Genomic DNA, 12,644 nt, shown 5'->3' on the forward strand with positions numbered 1-12,644 from the left:
TCCAAATGTTTGTTAAGTATTGTCTATATATAAGGTTAAAAGCTAAGCATAGGATCTCAATATTTTATCTGATAATGCCTGCAGATGATAACATTTGAAGATTGATTTGTGTGATTAGTTTCTGTCAGCAACATCTGAAAACAGAACAAAGTTTCACTAACAAACTAGGGCCCTGTATCACACTTGGACAAAAATATGATGATAAATTCATAATTTTTTCCAATTTATTTTTTGCCGGTTCATTTTTTATTTTGTTACAATATTTTTCAATTGATATATTAATTGCTTTGCCGTGTGATTTCTTCGTGAAAGACAATTCACTTCAAGCAGAATTACAGCACTCTATGGTTTCAAGATAAACTAACAATATTAATGCTTTCAATAACTCAAGTGCCTTCATAAATACATCTTTTTTGTGTCACAATACTCTTTAAGCCTTTTCATTTCTCTCCAATGTAGCATGTTGGCATTTCATTAGAAAAGCTAATTAGTCTTATAAATGTGCTTATTATTGATGGAAGGTTAGTTTAATCTGTGTTTTTCTGTTTCCTGCTTGATTAATTACCCTGACCTGTAAAAATGAACTTCATGTCTTGGTCAGTCTTTTTACTTAAGCTATGACTCAACAAGATAACAATGGGCATTCAGACAGGCTACTGTTCATAGAAGTGCAAATGAAAATAGATCCCACCACAAACAATCAGCAAAACACAAGATGGTTCTTGTCAAACAATATCGCTCTTTTACTGGACAAGTTATAAATTTATTATGTTATTATCTTTAATTACTGTGCACAATATTCCCAGATACATATATATCTGGAAACAGTAATAATTTGTCTCTATATAAAACATTTAATCTCTTCAATTGAATTCTTCATTCTCTTGTTTCTTCATTGATAGTTTGTATCCTGTGTTTAAACAGAACGCATGCTGTATTCATTGCACACCGGTTTTAACTGTTTTTAAATGTATAGTAATTTCAACATATTTGATCAATTCTGTTCTTTAGTAAAATTATTTTGTTTAAATTTTCATATGTGATTAAATATTTATCAAAAATAAACGATCTAATTCAGAGATATTTTTTATACAACATAAATATCTAATTTATGTTAATTTTATACAGCATAATTAGCCTTGCCGTCCGTACAAAATATTGCTTGTGAATTGCGATAGAGGCTACAGTTTTAATTGTATTTTGAACAAACTTGGTAAGACCATGGACAATTATTATTTAAATATATATTAATATAATATATAAAGTTATTGCACTTATGGTCCAATATAAATCTAAAAATGTTTTTGCATAATAACCTATCACAATACTTTATGAAAATATGATTAGCAAGATTTTACGTTCGAACCAGAATAAATATTTATATTCCAGATATCAATAAGCAGTAATATTTCTCACATATTAAACTTGTTATACAAGTCAATTGAAATCCTCGACAGCCTGGTAGATTGGAACAAATATAAGCACATCCAGTCTCTGATATCACTTCTATAGTAGCCATATGGTATTTGGGATCTGGACTACCGGCCAGTCGTGGTGGCCAAACTCTCTCAAATAATTCGGCTCTATGTTGATTCTCGTCGTCTGTAGAATAGGTATAGTTGACGAGATTACTCTCAATATATAACATTGGTGTAGCTGAAAAGGTAAAATTATACCGCTATGATTCATTGCAAACTCCATACAACCAACTGTTATGAATAAAAAACCTGATGGTTGATCACAATTTTGTATAGGTTATTGACAAAATTGGTGCCTATTTCAGTTTAGCAAGCTTACAGTTTCTCATTGAGATGATTGTTGAAACTGAAAGTTTAGACATTGATTCTGGATACTGGCAGTTACCATAGCACATAGACGGTGCTACTATACTACCATTATCCCAATATGCTTAATGCGTAATATCGAATGAATAAGATTTGAATTTGAGATAAATAGATACATTGTTTACAGACGAAAGCTCCAACTGGTGAAATACAATCTAAAAATGCGTAACTGCCTTTTCCTCTCATTGCTCCACACTTTGTCTTTTTATTCTGGGGCATTCCTGAAAGTACAAATTAAAGTAATTGGGGGATAGGTGATATTCACTGCTAAAACTTTAGTAAAGACTTTTTCAAAAAAGAGAGAGAAAAAAAAGAAAGAAATGTGTGATGTAGATATCATGCATCATTGCATGGTTTAAAAAATCTACCCTTAAATGCACACTATGGTGATTAAAGCAAATATTATCTGATAAATCGGATTGGATTATAAAGTCTTCGGTAATTGATAACATTGAAAACATTCAGATACTTTAGATTCAATCATTTAAATTCCCTGCTGGATTTATTAGACAAAAAACAGTTGCCAATTCTGGAAATCTTTAGGTTTGAATATTGACTTAGAAAAGAAGTACCAATCTTTGATTAAAATTCTCAAATCCCAGAAATGAGAGGAGAATATCGATTCTTATACTCTTGAGGTCGAGTTGAAAACTCTTCTGATTTAAAATAGAAACATCAAACAATACAGTATTGGTTGGAAACCACGACTTGTCAGTTCAAATTACCAGTTAAATCCCCCATTCTTCAGTAATATTATTTCTCGGTCTACTGCATCAACTCCTCAGATTCATACAATCTAACCAACTAATATTTCTTCTCGTTTCATACTGGTTTGTTACTTAAATGCATGTTTTTTTTTTCAACGTTGAAAGTTTAGAGAAAGAAAGCGAACATATATAGAATGAAGTGTATACTTGGAATAAATTATTTGATGCACCGTAATGCTAATGTTTATTCATTACCAATTACTACCCGATTAAAATCTTTGGGTATCATATTATGGTAAAACCAAATTTGAAGCAATCGCTTAACCTTGTGCAACCGAAGTAAAACTTAAAAAGATGTAGACCAATATAGGCCAAATACTACCTAATATATCCTTACATCATAACCCAATTTCAATTATTCATCTGATACAACCCAATGTGAACCATGTGTATCGTCTGATACATCATCTGAAGCAAGCCAATTTGAATTGTTAGGTGTCATCTGAAGCAAGCCAATTTGAATTATTAGGTATCATCTGAAGCAAGCCAATTTGAATTAGGTATCATCTGAAGCAAGCCAATTTGAATTAGGTATCATCTGAAGCAAGCCAATTTGAATTAGGTATCATATTAAGCAAGCCAATTTGAATTATTAGATATCATATGAAGCAAGCCAATTTGAATTGTTAGGTATCATATGAAGCAAGCCAATTTGAATTATTAGGCATCATCTGAAGCAAGCCAATTTGAATTGTTAGGTATCATATGAAGCAAGCCAATTTGAATTATTAGGTATCATATGAAGCAAGCCAATTTGAATTGTTAGGTATCATCTGAAGCAAGCCAATTTGAATTGTTAGGTATTATCTGAAGCAAGCCAATTTGAATTGTTAGGTATCATCTGAAGCAAGCCAATTTGAATTGTTAGGTATTATCTGAAGCCAGCCAATTTGAATTGTTAGGTATCATCTGAAGCAAGCCAATTTGAATTAGTAGGTATCATCTGAAGCAAGTCAATTTGAATTGTTAGGTATCATATGAAGCAAGCCAATTTGAATTGTTAGGTATCATCTGAAGCAAGCCAATTTGAATTAGTAGGTATCATCTGAAGCAAGCCAATTTGAATTAGTAGGTATCATCTGAAGCAAGTCAATTTGAATTGTTAGGTATCATATGAAGCAAGCCAATTTGAATTGTTAGGTATTATCTGAAGCAAGCCAATTTGAATTAGTAGGTATCATCTGAAGCAAGCCAATTTGAATTGTTAGATATCATCTGAAGCAAGCCAATTTGAATTATTAGGTATCATATGAAGCAAGCCAATTTGAATTGTTAGGTATCATCTGAAGCAAGTCAATTTGAATTGTTAGGTATCATCTGAAGCAAGCCAATTTGAATTATTAGGTATCATATGAAGCAAGCCAATTTGAATTGTTAGGTATCATCTGAAGCAAGCCAATTTGAATTAGTAGGTATCATCTGAAGCAAGTCAATTTGAATTGTTAGGTATCATATGAAGCAAGCCAATTTGAATTGTTAGGTATCATCTGAAGCAAGTCAATTTGAATTGTTAGGTATCATATGAAGCAAGCCAATTTGAATTGTTAGGTATCATCTGAAGCAAGCCAATTTGAATTAGTAGGTATCATCTGAAGCAAGTCAATTTGAATTGTTAGGTATCATATGAAGCAAGCCAATTTGAATTGTTAGGTATCATATGAAGCAAGCCAATTTGAATTGTTAGGTATCATCTGAAGCAAGCCAATTTGAATTAGTAGGTATCATCTGAAGCAAGTCAATTTGAATTGTTAGGTATCATATGAAGCAAGCCAATTTGAATTGTTAGGTATCATATGAAGCAAGCCAATTTGAATTGTTAGGTATCATCTGAAGCAAGCCAATTTGAATTGTTAGGTATCATCTGAAGCAAGCCAATTTGAATTGTTAGATATCATCTGAAGCAAGCCAATTTGAAATGTTAGGTATCATCTGAAGCAAGCCAATTTGAATTGTTAGGTATCATCTGAAGCAAGCCAATTTGAATTTTTAGGTATCATCTGATACTGGATAATGCTGTCCAAACTGTATATATTTCAGACAGATTCTGTCCAAATCTGGGTGAATTGAAGAAAAATCGATAAGATTTTCGAGGATAAAGCTATCTTAAACCCTCTACAATGTTTGTGTGAGCCTTATACAAATATGTTGAGAAAATTGATCTGTACTGGAGGATGGAATAGTAAATGGTACTTAACAGACAGCTAATCAGTCTGACATTGTTGATTATTCTCGGTATTTGGGGGAACATTAGAAAAGTTACATCAGTGCTACATAAGATCACAATATACACAATCCGAAACTAGGTAGCAAATTGTGACATGATAGCACTTTAAAATCTTTGTTATCCAGTGTAGTAATATGCTGTTGATTTTGTGTTTTTAAATTAATAGTCTGCTTTTGTATGTTTATTGAGAAATTGAACAAATATACTTGTTAATCAGCGACTTATTTGAAAAATTTATATGTTAGAAAGACCAATTTAGAACGGATGAAAATTTTTAGAGGGAACTATTGTTTCCTCACCCTCGCCAATGGTATGTTTAGGATCAAGTTACAGCGCGTAACAAACGGTGATATAACAAATAACTTGGTCAATTGCGACACACTTTCTAAAAAATCAATGCCCTAGGTCTGGGGGGTTAAAATGTGAATTAACCTTTACTGCTATCTTTTCTGGCTCAATACGACTGTCTCATAACTTAATTGATAGACTTTCTTAACTCAGTCTGTGGAAAAACATAATGTACTTACTGAAATGAAAAATATAAACTAAGTTGGATAGTTTCCGCATGAGAAGCATTGATCTTTCCAAGTGACAGAATAAACAAATCTAACTTTCCAGAATCCATCAATTGGAAAGAAACCTAAAACCAGATCCGTTATCAAAGGAACCACCCACTCAAACTCATTACCGTGCTTATAACAGATGGACAGACAGACAAATAAATGAAATATAAATGTTATAATACCTGATATATTGAGTGCTACTTTTGAATTGTCTGTCCACTTCCAGGTATTTTCAGGAGTTCCATATAAACCCATCCAACCAAATTCTATTCTGTCAACTGTGGGCTAAAATATGATTTTTGTAATTAAATCCACCCGAAGAATTTCATTCATATTGGGCTGATATTTGATTATCGAAGACGACTGATATGGTATCAAATTGGGCGGATTTTGATAATTACAGAGGACATATTTAATATCACATTGGGCGATATTTGATAATAAACAGAGGACTGATTTTATATCATATTGAGCTGGTATCTAATTATCACTGAGGACTGACACGATATCACATCGGGTTGATATATAACTATTACTGATATTTGATTTAATATTGGACTGATATTTTACTATCGAAGAGGACTGATTTACTATCACAGTGGGCTGATAGTTTGCTATCGGAGATTGACATCATATCGATATGATATGTTACTATCACAGCGGTCTGATTTGATGTGCGCTTATTTTGGGGTGAATTTAGATACATCATAATGCGAATAAGCCGAATCAGTTTGTAGAAAAATATTAAGACTTGTATTAAAAATTCTGCGTACTTGTTTGGTTGGTTTATTCAATGATAATTACACAATGTGAACTGTTAATAGGCAATCTCAATGTTGTAATGGTGGGTAATTTTCAACTCTCGATATCCGTTATCATCAAATAATCAATATTTATTGAATTAATCTAGTTCCTTAATGTAGGAATTCTTTCAACATAAATTCTTAAATAAATCATTAATTTGTTCATTAATTCGCTATAATACGTGATCGGATTTACCAATGAAATTTGTAGAGAAATGGAAAGGAATCCACAGAATATCAATTATATATATTCCATTGAGTCGTCGACTTGAACTTGTTAAAGTGCATGATAAGCGAGTAATTCAGTTTGATTTAATGTCCCTGAAAATTACCATAATCTCCATTAAAATCGTGACTAAAAAAGAAGTACTATAAAGAAAACACATTGTGATGTTAAGGTCAAAATTTATCTATCTTTACCTGCCACAATTTGTCAATAACAAAATCTCTTTCATCGCTGGACCATATACTCGCCAACGAGGAATTCAAGTTTTCACATTCTAAAACAGCTTCGGAAAATTTCGTACTTTTGGCTCCAAAATAATAACAATGGTCTTTAAAGCTCATCCATTTCCATTCACAGCCATCAGCGGTGTATTTTGCTGTAAGAATAAGATAGATTACCATACAAGGTAACATGCGCCCACCGACAGCTTTGTTAGATTTTAGCAAAGGTAACTATAATAAGCATGAAATATTGACCACTGTTAATATGAGCCCTGACAAAAATAATTACTCATGAAATTGAATGTTTTCTGTGTGGCTGTATTCGCTGGTGTACAATCAAATCAAAACGCAGATCGTTAAACAAGAAAGTTGGCCATTACAGTTAAGATATAGGATGAAGACCAAGTGGAGATGGGTTCATGCAGATCTTAATCATTACTCACATTACATGACAGGGGATTGCATGAATATTTTACCACAAAATTGCAATTGTGCATCCGTACCTTAGTTGAACACAATTGTTTTGTATACAATACAAAATATGGTACAAAGTTAGCATGTAACCAAAGTTAGGTAGAGGTGGAATACTCGATATTGCCACTAAATATTATAAATCTTGCGTTAATTACGATGTGTTTTTTTTTCAACTTTACTCGCGCTTGAAAAGGAGGTGCGCTCTATATTCGAAATTATAGGTTATTTGTTAGTTAGCCTATACAGCTTTATTTTTACCTTCACAAATTAAATTAAAAAAAAAATTTAAATTGAAAAACCGACATTTCTAAACCAGTTATACTCTTATCCCACATGACAAGAACATTTACCAAAAGGATCAGTTTTAAAAAAATGTAGGAAATTCGAAAAGAGAGATATTCGTGGCTAATATTGTCGATTGCTGGAGGAGGAACTATTTATCTAACTAAAGTCGTCTAATCACATTTCCTCTACTATACTTATTTCTATCGTTTCAAATAAAATTGTTCAAATTCAATTACACGACCGATAGATTTGATATATTCGATCAATACTCTCAAATTTTCTTCTTTTTTTGGCTTAAATTAACAAACTATTGACCTTAAATCCTTGCTTCAGGCAAATAGACTGTAATAAATGAAGACCTGAATTATATTATATTATTGAATATTGATGGTTTCAAACTCAGCCTTACTATCAATTTGAAATGTTTTTAAAATGAAATATTCTGATATTGTAGATAAAATTTTTGCATTTTCAGGCGATATTGAAAAGACGCATATGGTTCTCGAATCAAGTTTTGTTCTTGAAGGGATAAACTCTTATGGTTTGTCTATGAAAAAGTGGTAGCTCTAATTGGGCTGTCTCAACTCAACACGAATATTATGTCCCTTGATTGAGTGATTGAGTTAATATTACAATGGCATTTTCATGATTCTGTATTTTGTTTTGATAATTTTGCCAACCCATCGAAATTTTTAATTTGCGAAAATTGATTTTCATACATTTTATAAATGTAAAAGTAACCCAAAGTAACGTTTAAAAATGTCTTACCCTTAGAAGGTCCAACATGTAATAAAACACAAGATGATATCAATAACACAGATCTAATCATCTCGACAAAACTTTCTTAATATACTTTTCTTTACATATATTCTAACCATTGGTGCATATTATCAAGTATATATTATATACTCAATTTACCACAATGGACTCGCATTTCCCCCAAATATACTTCAATACGTCCAATGAGAGCAGAAACAAGTTGTTCTGTGATTGTGAAGTAACAGAATATAACAAGATGTTAGAAGCGGCGGAGAGAGTAAAGCAAGCTAAACAATCAATATGATAGGTTATGTTTATAGCCTCCAATCTTCCTCTTGGTCTGTACTCATAAACTTTGATACATTTATTTTATATCCCTTACAACCATAAAATAAGATGTCATTTTTAGTATAATACGATGATTTTATTCAAGCTCATGATTTGGATAATTGTAGTTCAATGAATTGAACATGTCCAGATTATAACTGAAACATATAAGTGCCCTTGACAAAAAGGGGCCGCCGCGGTATTACAGTTTGTAGACTGACAATAGGTCGATGTACTCCTTCGGATATCCCGCTGTCAGCGATGCATGTCGGAGGGGCTGATATGGAAAAGTCGTTCGGATCTAACAATAAACCGAAGCTTTCATGATTCCGCCGTCTGGGGTTTAGCTGGATTGCTGATATGGGACGGTTGTATTATTTTCGGAGGCAAAGGGCAAAAGTTACCAAATTGGACTCTTTAATGGTTACTATCATATGTTAAAAAAGGGAGAAAATCTAAGTCAAATTTTATAAATAATGTCCTTATATAATATCTCATTTCAAATAATACAAGAACCAAATATTTCACTTTAAACAGTTCTTTCAAGGTTTTCAATAAAGGTAGATTTTTTAAGTTTTTTACTTTCAGGTTCATCATGAAACTGTCCAGCCACTTTCCGTCTCAAGTCATCAATGTTTTCTTCTGTTTCTGCCCATTCTAGCACTAAACGACGCCCATATAAATGAGTACTGTGACATAAAGCATTGAAAGCTCGCTTAGCATCCTCTTTGCTCATAAAGTCAACAAAACCAAAACCTCTATGGGTTCCAGTTCCACTCAGTTTCTTTGGCAAGCGAACAAATTTGATTTCACCAAATACTTTGAACAGTTCCGAGAGTTCATGAACCTTTGCTTCAAAAGGTATGTTTCGCACAAGTATCTTTGTTGAAGCTGCCTTTTCCTTTTGTTTCTTCCTTTGTTTGACATTGTCTTTTTGAGTTACTCTATTTGAACGCTTCAATTCTAACTTATGTCCGTCTAATTCAGATTTTTGTAATTCTTTAAGTGCTTTTTCTAGAGAAGATTTATGTTTGTACTGAATGAAGCCAAAACCCATGGAAAGCTGTTTTCCAGGATTTTTGACGTCCATTTTCTTGGCAATATTAGCTTTTGCCACAGTACCACATTTCTCAAAGAGAGACTTCAGGTCTTCTTCTTTAGATTCAAAGTTCAAATTCTTCACAAAGAGTGTAGTATCTTCCTCCTCGTCACTATCAGAGTCAGCATCAGCATCTCCTGCTTCAGTTTTACTACCACTGGCTGCTGTTTCTGATTCAATACCACTATCTTCAGTTTTAGGTGCTACCACAGGCTTAAACACTTCCACTGGTGCCCATTCCAAATATAACGGTAAATGTCTGAACTTTGAATAAGCTAGTTTAGTGAAAGCAAAACGAGCGTCATTTGGTTGAGTAAATTCAATGATAGCAGTCAAACTACTTGGTGGTAAAAGTAAACGTCCAAGATTTCCAAATTTACTAAATAAGGTTGAAAGTTCATCTAAAGAAGTGCCTGCAGGTAAATTTTTAGCTAGAATGACTGTCTTACTCCTTGGTGCAGTAGCTTGACTAAAACTGTCTAGACACACACCATTTTCTATAAGAAAATCACGAGTTTCGGACACAATTTGAGTTTCACCAAGAGCCATTCTAACACCAAGACTGGCTTTACCTTCTGCATCCAGAATATCACCTTTACTAGTACCATATTTCTCTGCCATCACATCAGCTACTGCATTAGTTCCTAAAAATAGAGCATTCCAGTTGTGTGAACTCTTAGCCAGTCTTTTCTGTTCTAGTTCTTTCTTCTTCTTAAAGGTCAATCCATCAGCATCTTCATATTCTTTCTTTTCTTTACCAGGTAAAATATGTAACATCCTCCCCTGAAATATACTACCATCTAGTTTGGTATAGGCAGCTACAGCATGCTCTGGCATCATAAATGTTACCAGAGCAAATCCTTTTGGCTTATTTAAAAATCTGTCAACTTGCAGTGTCACCTCAGCCAAAGGACCAAATGGCTTGAAGAGTTCTTCAACATCTTCTTCTGTACAGGAATATGCTAAATTTCTGACGAATAATCGACCACTTTCAGCAATCCCTTCTTCATCTTCAGTAGTTTTGAAATTCTTCACTTCCCATGGACGAGTTTTCTTTGGTTCAACATCCACCATCTTTTCTCCTAATTTCTTTATAATCACTTTCTTTCCATTGATAAAGTTCTTGCTCCTTTTTTGAGCCTGTTCCATATCTTTCTCAGTGAAAAAGTCAATATAAGCCACCCCAATATTCACTCCTAATTCACTCTTCACAATATCAATTTTCCCAACTTTTAAAGGAGTAAAGAATTTAATGATGGTATTCGCTCCACACGCTCCCTTTATTCCTTTCATTAAAACACTGTATCTTTTCTCCTGACTATTTGATAAGGGAGGTGCTGTTTCTTCAACAGCTGTAGTGTCTTGTTCTTCATGTTCACTCTCACTGCCAGACTCATTTACATCAGTCTGGGACATCTTCGCCTTTAAATAATCCATGTCAGAAATTTTAGTCTCTGAAAGTTTATTTTCTTCTTTTTTCAATTTCACTTTTTTGACTTTCTTGTTTGGTTCCTCTTCTTCCATGTCATCTGTCTCTTCCACTGCTACTGGCTTCTCCTTCATTGAAGATTTCTCATTTTTCTTTTTTTTCTTTGACGCTTTTGCACCAGCTTCTGTAGTATCATTTGTCCAAATAGGTCGTTTAGATGAACTATCATGAACATTAAGAAATTCTTGGAAGCCTTCATCATCCTTCAAATCACCCAACAAATCGTGAACTCTTTCAGCCCTTTCTTTTTTCTTCTTCTCTTCAAATTCTTTCTGAGCTTTCTCGATATTGGCTGGGTCACTCTTCTCTTTACGCTGGAAGGCAGAACTGTCTTTAGAATATTTACTCCAAGCTCTGGGTTTTTCACCATCATTCACAGTAGTAGCAATGTTCACTTCCATTTGATCAGTATTGATGAAAGTTTTATCTAAATATTTTTGAGCATTCTTTGCCTCTTCCTCTGACTTGTATCCAATGAAGGCAAATCTTCTAAAGATACCATCTCTAGTATATTTCAAGGTACAGTCAGTCAGTGTGCCATGTTCGCCAAAAAGTTGTCTTAATTTGGATTCTTTCACTCTCTTTGGGAGATTTTTCACAATAAGTCTGGACATATTAGATTTCTTATAATCTATACATTATCTTTTGACCTGAAATGATAGAAAATAAAGACGTTAATGTGAATGCAGTAAAAGCAATCTAAAGCACCTACTCACCTACTGTTTTTATTTATCATAGAAATAATACATTCTTTTTTTTTTTTTTTTTTTACAGATATTCAAACCTTTACAACCAGGAGACCAAATCAATGAATCGATATATATATCCTGATGATATTTATTCTGTGAAAATCAGAGTGCATTTCAATACATTGATTGATAATATTATTGGTTTAATCTTATGGTCATCTGCTTGAGAAAGCTCCCATCAGATGGCAGTATTCAGAGTGATAGTCTAGAAAGATTGATAAACAGAGTGCACTTTTTTAACAGTCCCAATGGTGGAGCAATTTCAGGTTCCAGGGTCATTTTGAAAAGAGATGTGTGTATCCAAAAATAGAAAAAAAATCATTCTGAAACTTGAAATACGAGTGAAATAATGCCAAAATAGTGTAAAAGGTCATTGAATTGACAGACAAATTCAATATAAAATGAATCAGAGGTGGGATATTAGGGTAGAAAACATATCTGACAGGCGCGATTCGTGCAAGAAATATCATTAATATAAAGAATTACTTGATAGGTGAGAAACAAAGTCCGAGAGATGCCAAATTATATTTCTTCAACAACAACACGTGTTCCAGTTTAGAACACGATTATCAAGTAGTTTGCTTCAGAAACGTAAATGGAAGAAACTGGCTGGACAATCTAGACTAGTTTACACTGCAGGTCAAGGTCGTTTATTTAAGCCACTTCGTTTTATCCAATTTACTACTTATGACAATTCATTCCGACCTAGTAAAATCGTTTAAGGTAGAACCATTCAAATAAGAATACGATTTAAAACTTGTTGAAACCACCGAAAATACAGTTCTAGTTTGTCACTAAAAGTAAAATTCGATAA

General features: G+C 33.1%; 2 protein-coding genes across 2 annotated transcripts; both read right to left on the reverse strand.

Annotated features, from left to right (window-relative positions):
• Positions 1-1,378: 1,378 nt before the first annotated feature.
• LOTGIDRAFT_162539 (hypothetical protein) lies at positions 1,379-2,585 on the reverse strand (the record flags this gene model as incomplete). The annotated part of the gene is made up of 3 exons (XM_009058515.1): positions 1,379-1,656; positions 1,961-2,065; positions 2,570-2,585. 3 exons carry the CDS (start codon positions 2,583-2,585, stop codon positions 1,379-1,381), a joined length of 399 nt encoding a protein of 132 aa, XP_009056763.1.
• Positions 2,586-8,573: 5,988 nt separating this feature from the next.
• Positions 8,574-12,392, reverse strand: LOTGIDRAFT_190610 (hypothetical protein). Its single transcript, XM_009058516.1, has 3 exons — positions 12,317-12,392; positions 11,081-11,731; positions 8,574-11,044 (listed from the first exon to the last, which is right to left on the reverse strand). Exons 2-3 carry the CDS (start codon positions 11,693-11,695, stop codon positions 9,023-9,025), a joined length of 2,637 nt encoding a protein of 878 aa, XP_009056764.1. The 5' UTR covers positions 11,696-11,731; positions 12,317-12,392; the 3' UTR covers positions 8,574-9,022.
• Positions 12,393-12,644: the final 252 nt, after the last annotated feature.

Source organism: Lottia gigantea (genome assembly GCF_000327385.1).
Source record: "Lottia gigantea unplaced genomic scaffold LOTGIsca_34, whole genome shotgun sequence".
Classification (NCBI taxonomy): Eukaryota; Metazoa; Mollusca; class Gastropoda; family Lottiidae; genus Lottia; species Lottia gigantea.